At 31.3% G+C, this 18881-nt stretch overlaps 1 protein-coding gene across 7 annotated transcripts in view; it reads left to right on the top strand.

The window, feature by feature from the left end:
* The window catches only part of LOC144842873 (rho guanine nucleotide exchange factor 6-like), a 37574-nt gene that overhangs the window by 316 nt on the left and 18377 nt on the right, over nucleotides 1–18881 (top strand). For 5 of the 7 annotated variants that reach the window (XM_078699441.1, XM_078699447.1, XM_078699444.1 and 2 more), the window contains exons 2-8: nucleotides 799–1048; nucleotides 12135–12214; nucleotides 13057–13151; nucleotides 13549–13644; nucleotides 14101–14130; nucleotides 16663–16782; nucleotides 18075–18204. In XM_078699441.1, the coding sequence (XP_078555567.1) occupies nucleotides 847–1048; nucleotides 12135–12214; nucleotides 13057–13151; nucleotides 13549–13644; nucleotides 14101–14130; nucleotides 16663–16782; nucleotides 18075–18204 (753 nt within the window). In that variant the 5' untranslated portion in view covers nucleotides 799–846. Of the gene's footprint in view, nucleotides 1–798; nucleotides 1049–9023; nucleotides 9625–12134; nucleotides 12215–13056; nucleotides 13152–13548; nucleotides 13645–14100; nucleotides 14131–16662; nucleotides 16783–18074; nucleotides 18205–18881 lie in introns of those variants that run through there. The other 2 variants (XM_078699443.1, XM_078699442.1) reach the window with 2 other exon arrangements.

Below are 18881 nucleotides of genomic sequence, written 5' to 3'. Positions count from 1 at the left end.
CGGCCTAACAATGGTTGTTTTGTAGTTCACAGATTTATACTGCTCAGATGAATTAACACTCAAGTACACTATGCTCTTATTTTATTATGCTGTATTATGTTCTATCTACCATCATTACAGTTATTTAAATATGTATCTTGAAAGATAGGAATTATTTATTTATTTTTAGGCTAAAAAAACTAAGAGCTACTGTCATCTGTTATTGTTTACCAATTACTGTACGTATTTAGTGTTTTACTTACTTGCTTACTTGGTAGATAGGCCCTGTATTCTGTTGAGAAAGGGTCCTCAATTTTTCTTTGAAGGATTCCACAGATTTTGCAGAAATTATATCTTCTGGTAATTTGTTCCAATCGGAAATGATTCTAATTGCCAAACAATTTACTTTTTCCTTTCTAGGCCTATTATTTATTTTTTGTTTCATACACAACAGCAAGTTACTCAACATTTATAGGATAGATAATCTATAATCTCATGCTTAATATGTAAAGATCTAAGTTAAGGTTTAGAGAGTGGAGTTGAAACAGATGATTGTGAAGTCAGAATCTTCTTGAGGTGCTTTCTTTAGATTGCAGGCCAATTTCAGAGGTTTGCGATCTATCTTCACAACAACCCTGCAGAATTATAGATGCAAAGACACAACAATTATGCAAACTTCATGCCATTCCCATAATATTAAAAACTTAAAAAACAAGATGTAAATGCCTAATATGGTAATATCATTTGTCTGCTAAATGTTGGTCAACTAAATTGATTGCAGTGGTATTTTATTAAAACATATTTTTCTTCTTGATTTAGATGATGTAGATACGTCAACTTTCAAGTAGTAGTATTTGGAATTGCATCATGGCTACCAATATAGAATCCATGAAGCTGGTGCGGGCACGGTTCCCGTACAAAGCTACTAGTACAGATGAACTGAACTTTAACAAAGGTGACATCATCATGGTCACCCAACAGGTTGAGGGCGGATGGTGGGAAGGGACGCTAAACAGTAAAACTGGATGGTTCCCTAGCAACTACGTCAAAGAAATTCCCTCTGCTGGTGGTAAGTTCTAAATTTCCTAACTATCACATTCAGGCAAAATTGGGCAGGGGAGGAGGGTTGGAGGGAAAAATCAGATTGTTATTCTATATTTACAGTTTACATCCCCTCTCAACATTGTCTTTATTTGGAGAAAGACATGTAATATATTAAATTTATTTCTGAGCTGTAATTTTTCTTTAACCCTGTCAGCACATGTTTAGGCCCTTGACACTCCTTAATTCAAAATCCTGGTCAGGGTCAGTAACCGTTTAAGTTCTAACTAAAGAAATTCAGTGAACCAATGAAAAGAACATTTTACTGTTTATTTTAAATTTGTTTTCTGCCAAGAAAGTGGAGATTTTATTATTTTTATTGAACCATGTTTCATGAGGATAGCCCATTCAGCAAGCTGATCATTGGAGCCCTCAACAATACACACACAGATAACTTTATTCATTATAAACAAGTTGTTCATCACAGCAAAATATCCTTATGTTATTGTATTTTGATAGGCTTTTCAGTATGCTGTATTGTAATGACATTCTGTGACTCATACACATAGTGCCAAATGTTTAATAACAGCATGTAATAATGTTAATGCTAATGAGTATAATAAATGTAGACATTCATGTTATTACAATAAAAAAGATGCACAAGCTACACTTTCTACCTAAAGAACGGAAAAAAACGTTTTTGCTAATAATAATGCTCAGTTGACATGAGTGTGTCGTGATGGTCAGTTGACATGAGTGTGTCGTAGTGGTCAGTTGACATGAGTGTGTCGTAGTGGTCAGTTGACATGAGTGTGTCGTGATGCTCAGTTGACATGAGTGTGTCGTGATGGTCAGTTGACATGAGTGTGTCGTGATGGTCAGTTGACATGAGTGTGTCGTAGTGGTCAGTTGACTGAGTGTTTCGTAGTGGTCAGTTGACATGAGTGTGTCGTAGTGGTCAGTTGACATGAGTGTGTCGTAGTGGTCAGTTGACTGAGTGTTTTGTAGTGGTCAGTTGACATGAGTGTGTTGTAGTGGTCAGTTGACATGAGTGTGTCGTAGTGGTCAGTTGACATGAGTGTCGTAGTGGTCAGTTGACATGAGTGTCGTAGTGGTCAGTTGACATGAGTGTGTTGTAGTGATCAGTTGACATGAGTGTGTCGTAGTGGTCAGTTGAATGAGTGTGTCGTAGTGATCAGTTGACTGAGTGTGTCGTAGTGGTCAGGTGACTGAGTGTGTTGTACAGTAGTGGTCAGGTGACTGCGTGTGTCGTAGTGGTCAATTTACTTACAGTACAAATAAACATTAAAAGATTTCCGGTCCTATCTGTGATGTTATCTATCCACTTTTTTTTTTTTAATGCTTTTCCAAAAAAATGAATACAACCCCCACATCTTGAAAACCCAAACTGAATCAATGTATAATATTATTATTAACGTATAGTACCCATGTACTACAGGGTACTGTATCGCCCCATGGAGACTGAATACAACAAATTTAACTGGATTTGTAATGTTTTTTTATTTTTATATTAATTTTTTAAATGTAAAATACTATGTTGATGCTGATTTTGGTCGAAATAAATATTGAATTGTATGTGTTTAATCAAAAATAAAGATTTAGGCTAAATTAGAACATGGGATTATATTTGAGGATGGGATTATATTTGTGGATGGGATTATATTTGAGGATGGGATTACACTCGGGTCATATACCATAATGTAACAAATATAAGATTATTTTGTAGGCTACAGAATACAGCAGAGACTTAGAAAAAGTCTTAAAGGATTTTCAGGAAGTTTCTTAGTTAAAATACCAGGAAGTTGGAAACTCCTAATCAACAATAACCTTTGACCTTGGAACATAATAGTTGTATAGAACCGTATACAGTATTTTTATAAATTTAGATTATCAGAACGATAGTGCAAGTTGTATTGAAAATTAATGATTTATTTGTTTGAAAAATGTATTTATGATTTGTTTATTTGTTAATTCTTATTAAAATATGATCTTTATCATTAATATACTGTCCATCTTTGAAAAATTCAGAAAAACAATTTCTTCTCGATTTAATTAAAAGAAATATTTAAAACTTGCTGTAATAATAATAATGTTCAATTTATATAGCGCAAAATGCAGGGTGCCTCTAAGTGCTGAACAATCAACAGAAAATGTAAATAGCAGAAAAATTAATTAATATTGAAAGTGCAAATTAAAAAGGTTGGATTTGAGGAGATGTTTTAATATTTTACAGTGTTCTGATCACATTAATTATAAGTGAACAATTTGTCGATAATTAATTTATGTAGGTCAGCATTTTCTTGAGTGGTGGCACATACTGTACCATTATCTATCACAGTCGATGCTTTGACGTCTATAAGCTGCTTTAAAAGCGTTTGCCACTAGCGATATTTATGTTACTTTGTTGGCACAATCTCGTATGATTTATGTTTGCCTGCCATGGCTACCATTTGAACTATGTTCAGCACTACATTTCATGTTTTTATTATTGCGCGCACATTACCTTAGTTTCCTCTTCGGGCTGAGTGTCCCATAAGGCTATAACAGGGTTCGAAATATAGTAACACTGGTCCACCTGCCAATGGCCAGTTAAATGCGTGGGGGACCAGTAAAACAGCAAAATAACAAGTTTTGACCAGTTAAAATTTCAATAAAATCTGATGAAATGCATAAGATGTACTCTCTCCAGTCAATTTTGTTTCTAGATTATCAGCAAATTAATTGGAATTTTAAAATGTTAACTATCTGTTTGTTTTATTCTGTATTCAATTTCAAACAACATACCAAAATGACACTTAAAGCTGACACAGCTTATTTACTAAAAGCATACATTATCGCAGGAAAGGAAATGCAGTTTGTCCGCAAAATGATTTTGACACGATCACTTAAATAAAATACAGTATTTAGCATAAACAGCCAGGTTGATGCTTTAGTTGTATTTTAATCCCGAAAACGAAGATGTACAGGTACTGTACAGTGGTTAACATTAAAGGAAAACAATTACAAAATTGTGAAAAGTGAACAGTTTTAGAATTTATTTAATAGAAACTGAACTGTAACTGTACAAAATAGGATGTTTTCAATATATACTCTGATACAATCAATAATTATTAAAGATTGAAATATTAGAAGTATCCAACACCCAAAGTTCTTTGCTTTCCATAGATGAGCTTTATATTAAATACAGATCAATAGAGTTTTCATTATGAGGACTGGGACATGTTTCATATTACATAAAACTTAATTATGAACCTGAATTTTGGGAGTGCTCTATTGTCGTTTAATTGAGATGTTGAAGAAACAGATGCATACTTAGTTTAATTTGATTGAGTTCAAATCAAAAGATTAAATATCAGTGTTGAATAAATTAAGGAGCGGCTATAATGGTATTAGACATGATACACTTAGCAAAACCATTGCAAAAATATTTATATAGATTTTGATTAACTTGTTAATTTTCTTTTTTTATAAGAAATTTTAAGTTTGATATTTATCATCAATTTTATGTAACTTTGAATAATCATCAAACAGTTTTAATTTTGTTACCAAACAAAATGATGACAATGGTACTGTACTCACTCTATGTGGGATGGTCTCCCAGACGACTCCATTATCAGATAGGGGTGCTTAACTGAATTCCTTATTTTCGTAAAGGTATCCTCTCTTTAAAAAGCCAGGACTATTGTCGGTTTATCCGGGTAAGCAACAACCAAACATTTTGTGTTTTGTTTGAGTGTTACATTAATCATTGTACAAAGTAAACATGGCACTTTCGATTTTCATTCTATTTGCTAAGCCATATGGGAATTTATCTGTACATAAATTACTAAACAATAACGTATCAATTTTCAAATTAATATATAAATTAACTTGTCATTGTTGGTAGTTGGCAAATAATTTTTTCTTTTAGTTAATTCCGTAAAATTGCATTCCTCGGAATATTTTCGTTTGTGCCATTAAGATGACTAATGTTGTGTTTGGGGATTACTTAAGCGTTGGGAATGTCTCGCTCCCGTTAATACATTCGGCATTTTGCGCATACATTTTGCATAATTACTCTTCAAGATTGTACATTAAACTTGAAATTGCATTGTAAGACAAGCGTCACATTTAAGTGGTGTTCTAAGATGCTTTATTTATAGGAATAATAATAAATAACGCACAGTTGTACACTGTAATAGTAGTACAATGTCTAGTGAAAACACTGTCGGGCTAGCCAACTTATTTTACTTTGTTGGCTAGTGACAATTTAGTATCATTGTGGCTATTTTTAAGACAAACTGTCAAAATCTAGATAATAATAATAATATATAATATAATTGTTTTAGTTAACTGCATTCAGACAGACAATAAACATCTTTTTTCCTAGCAAACATGTTAATTACTTAATCGTACTTTGTATAGTTTGTTTTTCTGTGGAATCAATGATTGTTATCATATTGTTGTCATATTGTATTAATGTATTAATTAACATCTTAACAAGCACATACTATTATCAACAAGCATTGAATAATGTAGAACAACGAACATTGAATAGATCTACGAACATTGAATAGAACAACAATTAGTGAATAGAATTATAAACATTGAATAGAACTACAAACATTGAATAGGACAAACTTTGAATAGAACTATAAGCATTGACTATAACTACAAACATTGAAAAGCACAACAAACAATGAACGTTACATTCTATAGAAACATTTTTTATGTCGTAAAAGTCAAAATTATAAATCATGTTTTTCATGTGCAAAATTTTAATGTGCTCTGTGCCGTTGTTCATTTATAGAACAATTAGTAATAGATTTAATTGATAAAACATGAATACATTCAATAGATAGAAAAGATGTATAAGCTGCAGAAATGTCAGGAGATTAATACATTCATGTTTAATGTACAGCGTTGTAATGTTCTCCGTGTCGTTAGAGGACAGTAATTAATAATAATTTTCCTTGAAATAGTGCGATGGAACATCTCTATATAGAAGCACTTTAGAAGCTGTGTGAAATTATCAAAGCTATGTATATCATATTTTAATGTGCAACTTGGTAATGTGCTCTAGTTGTCTGTCGGGTATTTATACGGATCAGTTACAAATTAATATAAATTAATTTATTAATGCACAAAGCCTAGGATGACAAATTCCATTAATTTCTTGCATCTCTTAAGCTCTGTTAAAGAGCGTCACGTATTGCTTTCGTTCAGCGGCGTGTGAACTGCTTGCGCCATCAACAAATTTAACACGTACTGTTGTTAATTCTTCTCCCTATCGTCACCAGTGCTTTTTAGAAGTTGATTATTTAAAAGGTTTCAAGGACCTTCAATGAATTGTATGAATTCATGATCTGATAAACTACTAGAATTTATTAATTTTTAAGAACTAGATACTGTACTTACAAAAAAAACTGTACAATCATCACAAATTGTATGACAGTACTGCTAAAAGAACACACATACAAACAACCACCATACTAAACCAGAGAGTTGTATGAAGTAACTATACCATGACAGTAGAACCCCTCCTTTGGAACACACCTCTATTAAGGGGACACTTTCCTGTGACACGAATGAGGAGGCAAAAATTATTTAGCACTACGCTTATCCCCTATTCAAGGAACACCCCTATTAAGGGGATAATTTATTGAGTCCCAAAGGTGTCCCCAAATAGGGGTTTCTACTGTAAGTCCTAAAAAATACCAGATCTTTGAAACCATGTGATTGAAAAGACACTTTACTGATCTTATTAAAGGCTACAATATTTGACTATGTTTTTGTCATATACTATCTTTTCCACACCATAATTTTTAAGTAAACACTAGATTAATTGTAAGGATTCATTTAATGCCTTGTATTACTATTTTATAAATTAATTGATAATATTTTATCCAAAAATATTATATGAATTTTAGTAAGCCAAGTATTTTCTAATATTGTTCTAGTAACTTACAAAAATATCATAAAGTTCTTGTTGGCGTCGTTGTTGACCTCAAAAACTAAAAGGTCATTATATGACATTTACCGCACTAGTAAGTACCAGGCTGTTCAAATAAGCAGAAGTCTACCAATTATTATTCTATACATTATTATCAAGCAATTGTTCAAATTGTTTGTGAGAGTTTTTCAAGAAATCTGTTATCATTCCAATCATCTTTTTATTTATTACAGTAATTCATTAGGAGTAGGTTACACCATAAAGCTCTTTCTACACTATCAAACTTTATGTGACAAAAAAATGTGATGCGCCCATATATGAACATGATGATGTCATATCACTACCATATGTAAGCATATCACTACCATATTTGGGCACATTACACTTTCTAAACTAGTTTGTTACTGTAGATACAGAGCTAAATAATCATTTTATGCAAGTATTTAGTCTTAACGTGATGACATTATTAAAACTTCTTTACAATGCGTCCTTTTTCAACATTTTGTTGAATTTATTATTGTCTGAATGTACAATAAAATATAAAAATAAACAATCGATGAATTGTCATTCAAGAATATATTCATTGGTTTCTGTTCCCTTTTAAATTTATTTTTTTCGTGTAAACTTCCTGGTTGTGTTTATAATGTGTTTTTATTATAAAAAGAAATTTGTAATTTAATAAAGCTTCCTTTTAAACACTTTTAAATCAGCATCTATATGTATGTATCTACGCAAGTACAGTAGTGAACAAAGAGGTTTGCTGAAACTATTTGTTCAATCAATACGAATACAAGACTACGTACATTTTAATGTCTAAAGCTCTGTCTACACTATCAAACTAGTTTGACACAAAAAGTGTGATGTGCCCAAATATGGTAGTTATATGTCTAAATATGGTAGTGATATGTCTAAAATATGGTAGTGATATGATGTCATCATGTCCATATATGGGAACGTCATCACATTTTTTTTTCCAGTTTGATAGTGTAGAGACAGCTTACTACATGTATACTAATGTCCTTTTTTGTCAAGAGCAAAAATGTAAATACTGCCCTCTAGAACTTTTCCAAACTTGTAACTTTAAATATTTGTTGTTTGCTGCCCTCATGGGTGTTTTTTCATTCTCATTGCTTTTGTTGATAACGTTTTATTCATAATATTTGAAATCTGAATTTCCTCTTCAATAAAAAGAGTCTATGCAAATGTTTGCATGGATTTTTCAGATTCAAAAGTACTTTTGGTGGGTTTTTTTTAGTGTTGCCGTATAAAAAATTATGGAATGTCAATTTTTAATATGGACAATTGGCTCAAAGCAGCAAGGTACAGAAATGGAGATAAATCTATATCTAATAATTTAAATATGCAAGCTAGTGTAACAAAAATATTAATCTATTTTTATATGTATATATATATATAACAAATCAGGCAAAGAACATTAATTCTAAACCGCCCGGTGATATACTGAAATTTAATTAATTAATTTAAAACGATAAAGATGAGGAAATCTGTAAGAATGAGAAAAAGTCGCCCCAGCCGAGACTCGAATATATATATAATATTCATGCTGTACACAATTTTTCAATGTAGTGTACAATGACTATTACCCTCATTCACAGAAACCTGTCCATCAATTCATGATATGATAGTGATGCATAATAAGAATTTTTAATTGTCATTTTAAAACTTTAATAAGACTTAAATACAAGATACAAGAAACTTTATTTGTCCTTGTAAAAAACAAAGAAATGTCGGTTGTCTGGTCTGGTTGACTTTCAATATAAAATGTTGAATGTTTATTATATTAAGTTCGTTTTTGCGGGAGGTAGAGCGTTTAATGTTTGTTAGGTTCAATTTTGTTTTATTTATGTCAGCTTTTATCAATTTGTATTTTAAGTGGTTCATGGCAGTTTCATGTTGTAAAAATAAACATACTTTATCTCATTCATTGGTGCTGATAACGTTTGAAACGGTAGCAGATATTTTTTGAGTGACATCAACAGACAGACAAACGTTATCTCCTCTCTGATATGATTTGTATTATTAACAACTGTTGAACAACGATGCTTGTTTAAATTCTAAACATACCCATCTGAGAGTTAGTCATGATTGGTCCTCTGCTTGGCTCTCAAATCATTATTACACCATAATAACTCATAAGGATGTTTTGAAAAAAATACTTCCATTTTTATTGGAGTTCGGTGAACGAGTCAAACAAATTTATTACCCTTGTGCCTTGAGAAATATTATCTTTGTGTTTTACTGGATGTTTCATGGTTACTGCACTGGAATCATCTTCTGACTGAGGTGTTGTCTAGGATTTTAGGCCTACTACACTAGTAGCATACCTCTGGCAGCTGACTGCAGCTATCATATTCCGAGGGTTCAAGCAGTTTAGTGTACAATCCTATTTTGGAGCTAAGCCTTCATTGGAATATAGAAGTACTGTAAACAACACTGTTTTAATTTGAGTGAATGTAAAAACCGTCTTTGAAGTCTTTGCAATGTTTATAAATGCCTGGTTCCTTTTGAATGCTTAAGACTGCTGCTATAAGAGTCATCATCTATGTGGATTATACGTAGAATTCCTAGGCCTAGTTGTTTATGTGTAAACACCAACACAGGGGACAAACGTTCATCATTCTATTATGAAAGTAAGTCGTCTGATATTAAATTATAAATCATTTAATCAACTTACTGACTACCAAAAACTCTTTCAAAAAGCAAAGATTATAAAAGAGGACTTCTTCATAGTTTTAGGAGTTGAGTATACATTTTTAAATGAACATTAATGGTACGTCATTGTGATGATCCCACTAGACTGTACCATTTTCACGTTGGGGTGTTCAACTAAAAATTCTTCTTTTGTGTTGGTTTGCATTTAAATATATATACTGTATGTACGATTTATTTATATATATGTTGGATTTCACCAACACAATTGATATTGATAAAAACCAATTGTTTCCACCTTGGTTTAAATATATATTTGCCTTTAATATTTGTACAAATATATTTAATAGGTTTAGTAACTAATTTATAATTAATTTCAGCTTTCTGATCACCTTTGTACTTGAAATGTGTTTAAATTATTAGTCATAGATAGTTTCCAAGAAGTCAGGAGGTCTGTCATTTTTGTATGCATTAAACTTCCTTATTTATATTTATATTCTTTAAACTTTTTTGCATTAGTTTATAGATGCCAAGCTGTAGGTTTGACCTGGTCCTCCATGGGTTTTTTGTTACATTTAACCATTTATTTTTTCATTTTATTTAAGTGAAAACATTTTTTCGTGTTTTTTTTCTACAGAATGGATTAACTTTGTTAAAACTACAAAATGACCTGATTTATTAATCTTTATTTTTCGTGTTTTTGGAGGACAATTCATCATTTGATTCTTCTGACTTTTCAACTAAAGCTCTGTCTACACTAAACTTTATGTGACAAAAAATGTGATGTGCCCATATATGGACATGATGATGTCATATCACTACCATATTTGGGAATATCGCTACCATATTTTGGTCCATCACATTTTTTGTCCCACACACTTTTTTGTCACACACACTTTGATAGTGTAGACCGTTGGTGTAGACCATGGACAGAGCTTTAGAATAGAATAGAAATTTTACCTTTTCTTGCCTCATAATCAAAAAGTCAATTCTCTTTATTTGGGCATATCACTACCGTATTTTGGTCCATCACACTTTTTTGTCCCACACACTTTGAAAGTGTAGACAGAGCTTTAGAATAGAACTTTTACATTTTCTTGCCTCATAATCAACTGCAAGTCAATTCTCTTTAAGTAAAGAATATCAATATCTTGTTGAATGAAACACAAACCTTGCGCAGCGTTCGTTCGTCGTCATAGCCTTTGGGAATATTCCGTAATGTTTGTTTATTTATAATATACACTATTCATTAAAAGAACTCGGGGTGTTGAGTAGGAAATTGCTTTCTGGTTAATTGTCTGGAAAAATGAAGGCTAGGCAGTAAGAAGGTGTTGAATTCTATAATGATTAGCTGCTGGAATTGTATCATAACAAACTAATTTAGTTAAAGATGTATTGTCCCCCAAAAACATGAAAAATAAAGATTAATAAAATAAGACTTTGAATAGACCATTTTGCAGTTTTAATAAAGTTATTCACTTCTGTCAAAAAACAAATTAAAAATAATAATAATTATTATTTCACTTATAAAAAGACAAAAGAAACATTTAATTTTAACCAAAAACCATTGTCTGACAGACAATTTAAGTATCGTTTGCTTTAAATTACATTTTTTTCAGGTAAATAATTTTTTTTTGGTCCAGTTTTTGGTCACAGTGAACTATTATGTAAAACATTTTTTAAAAATGTATTTTTTTAGGGGGACAATATCTTTAAAAATGTCATCTTAATTTTTATTATTAGAAAAAAAATCCTTGTTTCTTTCTTATGGAAGAATAAGAAGAGAGTTGCCATATTGATCAAAAAAACGTTTTTTCCACCTATAATATTTAAATGTATATTTTCAATACTGTATAGATAGTCTATTTCATGCCTAGCATACCTGGATAAACCAACAATAGCCTTTTCTCTTCGAATATCAAATCAAGACCAGGTAGAAGTCTGGAATCATGCTTTATAAACCACACTTGAAATAAACTAGAAAGAGAGATGATAAATGTGAGATTGATGAGTCACGGGAGACAACAGATTAATAATAAATCAAACTACAGTAATGATAGTTTTATTTACTAAAGTGGTACATTTACAAGATACAAGATTTATAATATGATAGAGATATAATATTTATTGTTATTGAAATTATTTTCCTGATGCTATAACAAGTAATACAGTATATACAAATGATAAAAAATAGACAAAACCTAAAAACAGTTAAAACATTAGGTCTTGCACAAGGAACCATTTCATTCATTCATTTCATTATTTTCTATTAATATACAAAATAAAACAAGTTGATCAAAACTTAGATATTAAAATGAAATAGTATAACATGGTTGTTGTGAGTGAATGAATTTCTTAATCTATTAGTACTACATTTTTTTACGATAAAGTGGAGATGAAATATATATAGGTTGAAAATGAAAAGCTGGGTTTTGTGATATAATATTATTAGTATCTGAACTGTTTAAACACAGTATTCTTTTATTTACAGGATCTCCAGGATCAACGAATTCAGCCAACAAAGGAGCGTCGCCCTCATCGAACGAAGAAAAATCACAGTACCATGCTCAGGTACAGTATAAACATCAAAATTCCATTTCCAAAAATAAATGAATTAAGTCAGATACAACAAAGTATTCATACTTAATGCTTAAACATTGTGAACTCATTACAATATTTTCGAGAAAATAATGTAAATAGTAGATTTGAAATTGATAGTTTTTTGACAACTAAAATCCATTGTATTGTCCTCGTACATAATTTACTAGATGTACAAAGCGTGCACGGAATAAAATTATCCCGATGGCAAATGAACCTTAGCAAGTATAACGCTAACATTTCTTAGGCCTGTGTAAAGGATTAATAGAAAGACAGATGTTGTACTTAAGAATGCATAGCTAGCTCAGCGGCCTACAGCTGGCTCACGATAACTTGTTTACATCATCTCATTAAAACATTGTAAGCGTCAGATTCATTGGCTTTATTTCGCACTTGATTGTCGGTTTTAACAAGGTCTCTATTGCTTCAGACTCACACCATTGTGCCTTTTGATTTTATATATTGGAAAAATCAGCATGATATCTAGTATACTTGAATTTGAAAGATCTTATTAAATATTTTATTATATGATATTTAAACCATACACTACTGCATCTTGTTGAAGTTTTGGTCAATGATTTTGAATTCAATATTTAGTAATAATCAGCGTGGAGTCTTGCATACTTAAATTTAAATATTCTAATCTTAATATCTGATGCTTAAAAGCCCACCATATTACTGGATTTATGGGGCCGTGCTTATCTTACAGAAGATGCCAAAGAAAATATGTAAGTTTTCCTAATTTTTAAAATTGAAATAATATTTATATGATTTTTGTTATTATATTATGAATAATTGTTTGTTTTTTCTTGCAGGTCATAGAAAGTTTAATTGAAACTGAGAAGCAACATTATAATGATATACACAATTTATTGACAAATATTTTAAAACCATTAGAAGCTACAGAGAAGTAAGACATATTTTATACATTTATTTTTCTTTTACATAATTATGTATCATTTATACTTGGGTAAACACAAATGTTGCTGTGTTAAATTTAGAAATCAACTCCGAGAGAATTAAAACAAACTCCAGAATTAGTGTGTGACTAAAGACAAACATTTGTTCTCAGAAAGATCTATTTCGTGCCTAGCTTACCTGGATAAACCAACAATAGCCATGCTCTCCAGAGGGAGGAATTTAAAATGTTAAAATTCTTTGAGCACACCTCTACCATGGACATAGTTTATAGGTCCATGCCTCTACCATGGACCTAGTTTAGGTCCATGGCTCTACCATATCGTTACCATTCATACAGTATACTGTTTGCTAATTCTTGTTCTTTTTACTTGGTTGCGTTTGTATAGGCTAAGCCCAGTTGAATATGCTACTTTAAAAGGCAACATCGACAAGTTCTTGCCCTTCCATCAATCACTCAAGAAAGTTATCGAAGAAAACGCACTGTAAGTAAAATGAAATATAAAATGTTTTAACTTTTTATAAGATTTTTACATTTTTCATGCTGTCTAGGTTTTTATACATACATATTTCATGCGATATTGTGTCTTTTTTTTACACAAATTAAAGAAGAATAATAATAATAAAATCCGACATTATTATGGTACTGGGATATTAAAAATTGGTAAATATCTGTAATCTAGTTAGTTAACATTAAATATATTAGATTACAAACATATGAATTCTATTACAACTGGAATACCCTGTACATGCTATTAACTGGACAAATTCAAATGGTGTTTAGTTTTGAGACTGTATAGTATTATTCTTAGCGAAAGACAAAAGGAAGACCGAAGCAAAAACATGGATGACAAACATCAAAATGGAATTTTGGAATATTTAAATCATTTATATAATGCACAAATAAAACAAAAGAACGTGTGATTACATTTTGCTTACAGAGTTATAGTCTCTCGAAAGATGAGAAGAAAGTAAGTCCATTCATATCAAGATTTTTGTATCATTTTATATATTTCTTAAGCTCTGTCCACACTATCAAACTTGACAAAAAAACAGTGCCCAAATATGGTAGTCATATGCTCAAATATGGTAGTGATATGCCAAAATATGGTAGTGATATGATGTCATCGTATCCATATAGTATCCATACAGTATATGGGCACATTGAATTTTTTTACATTAAGTTTGATAGTGTAGACAGAGCTTTAGTGTTCACCCCTTCCAATATTATCAATGTACAAAATAATTTTTTTCAATATTGTAGCACAACAGGGTTTTTGCACATAAAAGCATTTTTTTATAGAAAGATCGGCCTGATTGATATTATTTTGTTTATTGTTATAGAATAGAAGAAAAACAACTATTACCTTTCTCTAAATTTGAGTTAAAATGTAGTGGCAAAAAAACCAAATTAGACTAAAAAGAGTAAATTTAGCAGAAATATTGCAAAATTACCATGAAGTTCTAAAAAGATCAAAATCAACCATTTTCCTGTGCTCAAATATAAATATAATAGTCTTTTCTTTATCCTTATTTGTTCTATCATTATCAGCAGTCAAAGTTTTTTTGTATTTTAGTTGTAAAATTTTTGGTTATTATCAACATTGTGGCATGCTGTGTAGATGTTATTCGTTGTACACAAGCTCCCTTACCACGTGCATTTTTACCGTTTTATCATCTTTTCTACCAATAGATTTGTTTAAATCCTAGTGCATCACATTTTATTAAATGGCCACAGCATGACTATTTCACCTCAAATTCTACACTTTTGTATTTATGCAGCTAAACAGAATTGACTAAAGACAGCCTAAACCTGAACTCAACTCAAACCAAACTAGAAACCAAAAAAAAGTTGACTTGGTTTAATCCTCTTCAACTCTGTCTACACTATCAAACTAGTTTGACAAAAAAAAATGTGATGTGCCCAAATATGGTATTGATATGCTTAAACATGGTAGTGATGTGACATCCCATTTTTTTTCACATAAAGTTTGATAATTCAGACAGAGTTTAAGATGACCAAAACCATCATATATTCGCATTAGTTCTATACCCAGTTATCCCCAAATTAGAGTCTGCCAGTATCGGGAAACAGAGGAAATCATTGAATTGTCTTCCACGCCATCAAATATTTGCTTTTAGTTGAGTTGAGAACCTGCTCAGTTTAAATGAAAATCAAATGCACCTAATTTTAAAGCAACATTTCACCTTCACTACTGACATACTTAAAGTAATGCCCAGGCTAAATTCTGCTTTGCTGCACAAAAGCATTCAGTAAATGAGCGTAGAATTCTGAGTTGATTAATAGTTGTGTTGTGGTATTTCAGATGAGAAAATTTACACATAATTGTATGACTTTGTGAGAAGAAAAGTTTTTTTTAGTGTGTTTAGAATTTGCTGAGCTGAGTTGATTTAGTTTATAACAGTTATTAGACTATTCCATTAAGAAAAAAATATTTTCCTATTAAGTACAACGACCAAACTTAAATACTCATTAAGCTTGAATTTACTATGTTAAGTACATTCTCATAGTGAGCAAGGCATTGTACTGTACATGCTGATTGTGAACAAATTTTGCTCTTTTATTTAAATGCACCAGATTCTGTAGTGTAACTGTGTCTCCACCGTCTGTCCAGTATCTAAAGCTCTGTCTACACTATTTTGACAAAAAAAGTGTGATGTGCCCAAATATGGCATTGGTAATGACATCTATCGTGTCCATCATATATGGGCAGTTTGACAGTGTAGACAGAGCTTAAGATGACCAAAACCATCATATATTCGCATTAGTTCTATACCCAGTTATCCCAAATTAGAGTTAGGCAAATACAGTCACATATGTGATCACATGTGACACTCCAATGATACTGGGCATAGATACAGTATTGATAATCGGCTAGCACATGAATAGGATGTTGATTCTTATTGTTGCATGTGCTACACCTTGTTTTAATACATAAATATTTTTCAATTTCAATTGTAATTTCATATATTTATTATTTATATGCTGCATGAAATTTGTTAAAAGTACTGGTTCTTTGATACTATGTGTACTGTTTTTGTAGTTTTTTTTTTCATTTTAAAAAACAAAATAATTCATATACAAAAAAATATTCTATTTAAATAAACATATAGCAAATGAGAGGTGTAAAGCTCCAACTTATCAAATTTTATGTGACAAAAAATTGTGATGTGCCCATATATGGAAGTGATACGCACAAATAGGGTAATGATAAGTCATCGTCATGTCCATATTTGGGCACATAACACTTTTTTGTCACATAAAGTTTGATAGTGTAGACAGAGATTATGTATTCTTCTGGTCACAGCAAAAAGTCCACTTAACATGTATTGCCTCATTTCATGTGAAAGTTTTCCATTAATAATAGGGGATTCCCCTAAATAAAGGTGTCCCGAACACAAGTTGTTTTATTTGTTTGAACATTAATACTGCCCTGTTCTATTGCTACATGCTAATTTGTGCCGCATTGCTTCTCTTTCAGATCAGACACAAAGCAACGAATAGGACAGTGTTTTATTAAAGCAGCAGCTGACTACAAGGCTATCTATTCAACTTATTGTGCAAATCATCCTAAAGCAGTTGCTGTACTTACACAACATGGGTAAAATAGTTTTTAATCATTTCAGCAACATTCAAATTTAGCAATAACCCGGTATACAGTAGCCAAGCAGTTCAGCCAGGGGTAGTGCAAAGCCAATGTACAAGGCTCTCCTCAACCATAGTCCTGGTGCTAGAATAAGGGGTTACCCCAGTGTTCTGGTACATCTCAACCCTTGTTGGTGTGGACAGAGAAGAGAACCGTTTGGTGGTAGCTCTACATAAAGAGATCCGTAGGAGGAATAAAAGTTGTTTTATTTGTAACATGTTTTGGGCTACTGATGTGGGCTAGTTAGAACTGATAAAATGAATGTCCAAAACAAGGCAACAAGTTACCATTCTTTACTAGCATATTATAGCAGCTTACGGTAGAGATCTTAAACAGAAATCTATGATACTAAGGAGTCCTGGCTTCAAATTATTCCTTCACTAGTATTAAGATCTGTCTACACTTTAAACTAGTTTGACACAAAAAAGTGTGATGTACCCAAATATGGTAGTGATATGCCTAAATATAGTAGTGATATCACATCATCATGTCCATATATGGGCACTTTTTTGTCACATAAAGTTTGATAGTGTAGACAGAGCTTTAGGCTCTGAAATCTGCCCAATTTACATTTATACTCTACTCTTTGAAAGAGAATTCTGCAAAAATCTTTTACAATGTTGTTTTTGCTTTAGTTAATAGGTTGATATAATGACAAGCTAATTGAATGTGAGCATCATTTTGTAGCCTAAATTCCTGATAGTTTTCGCTGCTGTTGATTTACTGTGCTATCTGTAGGCCAATAAATCTTACAACATCTTGTTCTCAGTCTATTCTGTGATGACACAAGAGAAAAATTTACAGAGTTAGAAACAGTTGATTGTTTGTTAAATTCAGACTTTAGCACTAATAACTTTTGAACAAATATGTAATAAAACATATACCGCTTCTTGTCAGTTAGGGATAGATTTTGAAATAGAGACCTCTGTGTCTTTGATTTATTGTTTGGTTGTGAATTGTTTAATTTATTACCAAAAATGTGTCTACTGCCCTCTATTTCCTTTATTTCTCTGAAATTTTAAAGTAAGGTTTAAAGCTCTGTCTTCACTATCAAACTAGTTTGACAAAAAAAAGTTTGATATGTTGAAATATGGTAGTGATATGCTTAAATATGATAGTGATGTGACATCATCGTGTCTATATATGGGCACATCACATTTTTTTGTCACATAAAGTTTGATAGTGTAGACAGAGCTTTAATATGAATCCACAAATAAATTGTATTCAATTATTTCATTCAATTCCAGGGATGAGCTTGGAAAATATATGGAAAGCAAGGGAGAATCACTGATGAATTTAACAACAGGTTTGAGTAATCCCTTCCGATGGATGGACCAGTATACAAATGCATTAAGAGAACTAGAAAGACATACAGCAGTACGTAATGTATAAAACACACATTTAGAGGTCGATGACCTTATTGTATATTTTTCTCTTCTCTTGACTTTATTCTGTAATTTAATTTTATTCAATTTATTCGAAATTATCTCCAAGGTGGGGCAGAGAAAATTATATATTTTTTAAATTAATTTTTTTTTTCATGCGATATTATATATAATATCTTACCAAGTATAGTCAGTCCTACTGTAGGTGTTTGGGTACAAACAAAATTTGAACAAACTTAAGGTCTGTCTACACTATCAAACTTTATGTGACAACAAATTTAAGCATATTACTACTATATTTGGGCATATCACACCTTTTTTTGTCACATTAAATTTGATAGTGTAGACAGAGCTTAAGACAGGAGAGAGAAAAATATATACTGTATCTATAGTCTTTGGTGTCTGGGAACAGAATTTGGAGAAACTTATTAATTTATACTCAGAATGCATTAGCAATGTAATTGACCAAAGTATTGTGCAATAAAAATGTATAATATCATAAATAAGTAATTATAATAGTGACCTTCACGTGACCTTATCAACTCATAAGCCATACAAACTACATTCAACTATCTTATGAAATAATTCATGATATACATTAACCATTCATATTCGACATAGTCACGTTTAATGTATTTCCTATTCCTAGTATAATTTAACCACAACTTT

The sequence above is a fragment of the Antedon bifida genome, chromosome 5 (genome assembly GCF_963402885.1).
Source record: "Antedon bifida chromosome 5, ecAntBifi1.1, whole genome shotgun sequence".
NCBI lineage: Eukaryota > Metazoa > Echinodermata > Crinoidea > Comatulida > Antedonidae > Antedon > Antedon bifida.
Note: the sequence above shows the minus strand (reverse complement) of the source record. Positions and strands in the feature narration are given on the sequence as shown.